The sequence below is a fragment of the Prionailurus viverrinus genome, chromosome A1, assembly GCF_022837055.1.
Source record: "Prionailurus viverrinus isolate Anna chromosome A1, UM_Priviv_1.0, whole genome shotgun sequence".
NCBI classification, from domain to species: Eukaryota; Metazoa; Chordata; class Mammalia; order Carnivora; family Felidae; genus Prionailurus; species Prionailurus viverrinus.
This window is the reverse complement of record NC_062561.1, coordinates 174,504,719-174,512,094: the sequence shown is the minus strand read 5'-3', so window position 1 is coordinate 174,512,094 and position 7,376 is coordinate 174,504,719. Positions and strand designations below refer to the sequence as shown.

Here is a 7,376-nt window from a genome sequence, read left to right as displayed (position 1 = left end):
TATCACTATGACCACTCCTATGGTCTGAATATCTGTATCCCTCCAAATTCTTATGTTGCAAACCTAATGCCCAAGGTGAAGATATGAGATGGGGCCTTTGGAAGATTAGTCATAAGGGCAGAGCCCTAATGAATGGGATCATTGCCCTCATAAAAGAGGCCCTAGAGAGCATCTTTGTCCCTTCTGTCATGAGAGGATATGAGAAGTTGGCACTCTGCAACCTGGAAAAGGGCCCTCACTCAACCATGCTTGATCTGAGACTTCAGTATACAGACTAATAAATTTCTGTTGTTTATATACCAGCTGTGGTATTTTGTTATAGAAGTCTGAACAGGCTAAGACACCCACCAAGACAGGAGACCAGACATACTGCACCAATTTTCATTTCTGAGAAATTGGTAAGCAGAAATTTTAAAACTCTGGTCTACCTCAACAGCAGTAACCCTACCATTATCTACAGATAGAACATGGCCTCCACGTGACACCAGGGTGGAGACCAGGGATGATGGCTCTTGTATTAGTTTTGGCTAGATTAGTGCCAATCAGACACATGGGCTCTGAAAAGCAGGGAAACTGGGGGTGGGGTCAGGAGGACAGAGTGGCCATCACCCACAGCATAACATCCTGCCTAGCCTAGGGCTCTAGTCTCTCTCAGCTTAGTTTAGTTGGAAGAGAATATGGAACTGAATGTGATTCATGCTGACAGCCAGAGTCCAGTCTTCTGGGCCAGGGTGAGGCTATGTTCCTAACAAGTAATGCCAAAACTCTTCATCCATGTTTCTGGAAGTCCTGTGTCTATTTCCCCAATACCCTAGGCAGAGTGTCGGGGAAGTTCTATGTCAGGGCCTCTAGAGGGTGGAGGTTGCTTGAGCTTGAGGTCTGTGAGCAGCTGTGACAGTCCTGGCTATAGCAGAGGCATAGTAGTAGCCAGCAGTTCTCTTTGGACGCCAGATGACCACTGACCAACAAGAAGGACAAATCCTGACAAGACTCTCTCATAGCACCCTTAGTACCAATCTCCAGCTGTCCAGGAGGAACCGAGGGATGGGAATTGGTGGTCAGGTCATTGAAAGGTGGGCTGCAACCAGGGCTGGGCTAGGAGCTAGGCTCTCCCTACTCGGAGCTGTTCATAGTCTTGCTTCTCACAGCTGACAGTGCCCAGCAGCCAGGCACACAGGCTCAGTAAGTTCCCCACCATTCCTTCCACACCCTTTACTCCAGGTGTGCCTTGCAGACTTCCTACACCCATCAAGCTGCTTCTTGCTGTTAAGTCTTTGTTCATGCTGGTCTATCTGGAATAACCTCCCCCTTTGCCCTCTCTAGCCTTGTCACCAAATTTTTCCTATCCTTTATACTTCACGGGTGCCTGGGTAGCTCAGTCAGTTAAGCGTCTTAATTTTGGTTCAGGTCATGATCCGAGTCATGGATCATGCTTGGAATTCTCTTTCTCTCCCCCTCTGCAGCTCCCCTGCTCTAAGTAAATAAACATTTAAAAAAATTATATTTGAGTCATAACCAATGCTGTGGAGCCTTTCCTGAGAAGCTCCTCTTGGCCCTGACCCCAGCTGAGTGTGGTCTATTGATCTCAGGGCCTTGGATTGGCTTATATCATTGCATTGACAACAGTCTATTAAAATAATGTTTGTCTTTCCCCACGGACTCCCAAGAAAATGTTCCTTATTCATCTTTGGAATCCCATGGCCCAGGTTCTAGACCTGACATGTAATAGGTATCAGTTAATTTGTGTTAAATTGAAGAGCTACAACTTCAGTAGTACAGGGCTTTTGAAACTGAGAGTTTCGAAATAAACTCTTCCTGCTTTCCTGGTGCGTACAGCTTCAGCAGCCTTTCCACTCTGGGCTTATATATTCTTCTATCTTCCCACTGGTATACCCTCCACTTAGTATCTGCCTTCTCCTCAGTCCAATTTCTAAATCAGCTTAGGGCCAAAGCTGCTCTGCCTCACAGGTGAGAATGAGCCCATCCAAACTTAAAACTTCCATTGAGTTTTGGGACTCAAGTGGGAGGTAGGAGGTGGTGAAGTACACAGAGCATTAGCTCTAGTGTCAGGCAGATGGGTTAGAATCCCATCCCATTTAGCTGTATGATTTTAGGCAAATCTCTTCACTTCTCTGAGCCTAAATTTTCCATGCATAAAACATGGAGACTAATTTTTCCATAGGATTTGCCTCAGGTTGGGTTTCCCCAGAGGCAGACCTAATTTGAGTGCAAATATCTTAACTGGGAAGTGATCCAGGCCAGGGCTAGGATGAGGGTGATCCATGTGAGGTGTGCCCAGCTACAAAATGTAAAGAGGCCCTCTTACCTTCATGTAAGTGCCAACTCTGTCCTTACATGAACCCAAAGCAAGGGCCTCTCACTCTAGTCCCAGCCCTGATCCAGGAAGTGCTGGCAAGGGAACTGGAAGTGAGGTAGGAAGGAAAAGAAAAGCAATTGAATGTACATAACTAAGTTGCTGCTGGCAGCTAGTGAGGCTCAGTCCCACAGAGGAACTCTGTGAGAACTCTGGTGGAGAATGCACCCACCTAACAGGTAAGGAAGCTCAAGTATTTATCCCCCAGCTTCCACCTTTCACTGGTTGAGGACTGCCTCAGGGGCCTAAGTCCTGGCATCCCAGCCTGTGCCAATACAAAGCTAGAGAAGTGCTAATGCAGAGAGTTGCAAATTCTTGCAATAGGTTACTGTGGGTATGTAATAGAATGTTGAGTGCCCAGGGGAAATGGGCAAGGCACAGCCTCTGCTAGAGGATGAAAGGCTGTTGTAAGGGATGAAATGAAATTACACAACCACAATGCCTAACATGGAGTAGTTCTCTTTCCCAATTTATGATAATAGCTTACGAAGTTCATGGAGCTTTCCAGCTCTCCAAGAATTGGCAACATCAGCAGAACATCTGCTTCCCACCTTTCAGGAGAAGAAAAAAAAAAGAAAAGAAAAGAAAAAAGAAAAACCCATGGGTCCTGGGTGAGCTCTAAATGCCCAGGGACCTAAGCCTGTTGTGGAAGGCTGGTGGTTGTTGAAGCTAAGACAGTCAAGGGCTCACTCCTCAAATAACTGACTCCTTTCGCATCTGCACCCCACCTCTAGCTTCTTTTACTTCTCACCCTAACACTACTTATGACATACAAAACCAGCATCACATTAATAACTGCTGCCATTTACTTCTCATCTTCTATGCGACAGATACTGTGCCTTTATATACATTATCTTACTCCTTAGAACACTGTTAAGTATGATTTCCCCATTTTATGGACAAGGAAACTGGGTCTCAGAGGGATTAACACATATCAGAGAAAGGGGTTCAGACTCAGACTGATGTGATACTCTTTCCACTGACTTTTTGTCTCTTCATTGTCTCACTAACACCTCTCTCATGGGACCACGGGCACAGGGGGAATAAAATAAATGAGCAGACTTTACCAAAGATAGGGATGGTAGAGTGTAGGGAGGGGGTAAGGAGTAAGTCATGAAGGGCACTGGGGAGATGGCTGTTTTCCCCTGACTAGCAAGTAAGCCTATTGGTCCTGGTCCTACTGACCCATACTCGCCTCCAACAATTTGCCACTGACCCATGTTCTGGGGAAACTGCTCAATTTTAAGCTAAAATATTCACTTTCTAGAATCAGCCTTTTCTCTTCTCTTCAGGAAGAGAGAGAAACATATTATCCCACTTATAATGTTCTACCCTCCAATAAATTGCCAGTAAATGAGACTAGTGAGGATTAAGTTGATGGGACATAATAAACTACTTTTTGTTAGAAGGAATACAAGAAAATAATCAATACTAGAGTAAAAATACAGCATTTTCTTTAGGACTGAAGATGAGGGGCACTGTGGTCTCACTGCCAAGGACAAAAAGTGGCTTTATTTATTTCTCTAGCCTTTGTTTCCTTATCTGAAAATTAGGGAGGGTAATACCTACCTCATAGAGTTGCTGTGAGGATTAAATGAAAGTACATACATTGCCTAAGCCACAATAGTTCCTCAAAAAACAACACCTATTACCTTACGTGATGCTGGCCACAATGTCCGTGCCACCCAACACCAAAACATGGAATAAATAGTGTGCATACCATGCTGCCTTCTTTTAACTCAAAGAGCTTGTGTGCAAAGGCTCAGGCAGGAAACAATGCCTTAAAGGCCTTTGCTGTGCCTTCCATCCTAGCTATCTCTGAATCTCCAGTCTAACACACCCTTCATTTTCATCTTTTTTAAAACCAAGGAAAAGGTAACTTTGAACTTGATAAATCAGAAGTTAGGAGAGTCTGAGTGGTGTCCCTATTTACCCTGTCCCAGGGCCCATTCCTGGACAGCAGCCACCTCCCACAGTCTTTTATTACATCTCCAAATCAGGTTGGGCCAAAGCTAGCTTTCTTAACATCCTTGTTTGATCATCTCCCACAGGTAGTTGCTTCAGCCATTCGACATCCTCTTATCTTTGGAGTCTGCAAGTACACTGAAGACAGACCACATCTCTGTTCTGCACTGAAAGCTCCTGGGCAATGTGGTAAAAAATGCGCACTCCTCTACTAATACACTGAAATATAAGTTATTTCCTATTGCTGCTATGACCTTTGACAGCAAGAGAACCAATCTGTTTTAACAGATATCCCTGGCATCCCCACTGGTTAATCTAGGAAGAAAAATAATTTTGCATAGGAGCTACTAACAAACAGAGCATTCAATTCCTCAAAGGTCCTATGCTCTGGCTGAGAATTCTTAACTAGGTGAGGCAGCAAGATGAAGTGGTAGGTCACCGAATGGTAGGGACAGCAAAATAAGAGGTAGGATCTGATGCCTTGGCACCTTCCACAATGATGTCAGAAAAGGTCAAGGAAGTAACCACACAATGCTTAGAATTGCACACTACACATTCAGTGAATATCGGCAGTATGTCAAAGACCAGTAATGGAATTAATTTGGAAACATGTAATTTAGGAGTCTCAGAACTAGCTCCACATTTAAATATTCCCAACCCAAATCCAGTAACACAGAGAAAAAAAAGTAAAATCTCCATCTTATTGAAATAATATTTCATACAAACATAGATAAATATATTTAAATTTTCTTTTAACTATAAGTGAATCCAGATTGTTATAAAACAGAATACTATACACAATGTCTGTATAGCTTATAGAAAACATCAAAACGAGAATGCTGAGTGGGTGCTGGTGGCGAAACCTGTAGGGCCAAAACTTGCTCAACAATGAAATAGGGGCCACTAAGGCTTAATGACCATGGCCCACCCCTATCGCTAATGGTTTTGTGAACTCTGGACCCTAGAAATTCAGAGTTTTCTCCTTCTTCCTTTGCCTGCTTTGGCCCGTGCCCGGCTACCTGGCCGGACAGTAAGTTGCTTTTTAAAGTCCACTAAGCAATCTGTGGCTTCTGAAATGGAAACAAAAGACTTGATGGGAGATTCGTTTAAGTCAAGATGTGCAGGGGAACTCTGCATCTCTCTGCTGCAGCCTGCCTCTTCCATCCCTAGCGAGGGCACCCTAGAGAGAAGGGGAAAAAATTCAGAATTCAATATATACCTACTAATAAGCACTAAGTATGTATCATGCATTGTACCAGGGGCTTTTACATACATTATCAGTTCATATAATCTTTGTAATAATCCAACCAGATAAGTACTATCATTCCCTTTTTGCAGATGAGGACACTGGGTAAATTATAAACCCAAAGCCACACAGATAGTGAGAGAATGAGAATTCAGACCCAAATTCCCATTTTTAAAAAAAATTTTTTTTTTTACCAAATTCCCAAACTTCTTGAAATCTAAGTCAGAAGACTACGGTTGGGAGGGAAGAATAAGTCATAGCTCTTGCTCTGCCTGTTTTTATGCCATGAAATTGAACTAGCCATCCAATTCTTAGCCAAGATATATTGGGGGTTGGGGGAGGGATCACAGAGAGAGGTCATACAGTTCCATGGTGATTTCTACCTCCAATGGTTTGAATATCACATTATCCACGGAACCCAGGACCAGGCCTACACTTTTTTAGAACTGCTCACAGTCATATTTCAATGTATACCCCAATTCACCTGAGGCCTCCTGTTTCTTTAGACTTGGTCTTTATTTCTGCATCTGTAATAAGAGAGAAAAAGTAGTAATGCTGTTAAAAGTGTTGTAATCATACTACTTCTCACTGCTCATGTGCTTCCTATTTTCTGGGCACTGCTTTTCATCAGTCTTATCCAGGTAGTTCAGATCCCCAAGCCTCAGACCAATGGAATGTTAGTATTAGCATCCAATAGACTCAGCTGCAGAAGTATCGAGGTGAACACTTTTGAATGAACAACCTCTGAATAATCTACTTCAAATCTGGACTTGAGGTACAAGGAGTTGCCAAGGGAACTCTGCCACCTGCAGAGATTCAGAACATGCTGCTCTAGAGGCAGTAGGCCGTAGGGCTTGGAGAGGCTGCCTTTTTATAGTCATCACGAGGCAAAACAGATTTATTTGTGAGAATGAACTACCAGAACGAGAAGGTAGGCAAATCTCCCCAGGCTTAAGCAAAAGCTCCTCTTCCATCTACATCTAGTGAATTTTAACAATAGCAACAAATAACAATAGTAATAATAGCAGCTAACATTTACCAAGAGCCTACTTATGCCAGAGAATTTGTTTGGAGCTTTACTAGATAAAATCCTTACAATCTATGAAGTTGGTATTACTAACTTTATGCAATGCTTTTAACCAATCCACTCTACTGCTCCATAAATACTAGGCACAAAGAGAGAGTTACTTCCTATAATCCCTCAGGAGCATAGATTGGGACACAAAACTAAAAGTGACACATAAATAATGCACAAAACATTAGAAGGAGGAAGAAATGTCTACATGTCTGGTTTTCCAAGATTGTTCCTTTAGAAGGTATTTCGGGCTGTGTCATTCCTCTATGATTTGGATTTTTTTTTTCCCACTCAACAGGCTTTATAAAGCCTGAAATGAAACACATGATGAACAAGACAGGGTGTGTCCTCATCTTCTTTAGGGAGATACAACTTAGAGTCTAAAAGGCTGGCTGATTGGGTCAAATGTATACCCACATAACTCCAACAAACAATGAGTTCTCAGTGGCTATTTTTACTGGGCCTTTGACAGAAGCCCAGAAAATTGGTCCTGAAGTCTTCACCTGCAGTCTTCTGCTCAGACTGTTCCAAGAGACTGAGGAGTCGGCCTTCACTGCGTTTTTTTTCCTGTGACAGAGAAAAACAGATGAAAGAGTTATCTCATGGCAGAGAGTCTAAAATACAACCTCCTTAGCCCAGATCACACCTGTCTCCAGGAGAGAAGGAATGTGGGACACAGCTCTAGGAAAGTCTTTTGCTTTCTAATAAACGGGGTA

The 7,376-nt window shown here is 43.1% G+C and overlaps 1 protein-coding gene across 5 annotated transcripts in view; it reads right to left on the bottom strand.

Annotated features, from left to right (window-relative positions):
• Positions 1–4,935: 4,935 nt before the first annotated feature.
• UIMC1 (ubiquitin interaction motif containing 1) overlaps positions 4,936–7,376 on the bottom strand; it is a 119,008-nt gene continuing 116,567 nt past the window's right edge. For all 5 annotated transcript variants that reach the window (XM_047827441.1, XM_047827605.1, XM_047827687.1 and 2 more), the window contains 3 exons: positions 7,164–7,227; positions 6,070–6,112; positions 4,936–5,519 (listed from right to left, as the gene is read on the bottom strand). In XM_047827441.1, coding sequence (XP_047683397.1) covers positions 5,309–5,519; positions 6,070–6,112; positions 7,164–7,227 — 318 coding nt within the window. In that variant the 3' untranslated portion in view covers positions 4,936–5,308. The remainder of the gene's footprint in view (positions 5,520–6,069; positions 6,113–7,163; positions 7,228–7,376) is intronic.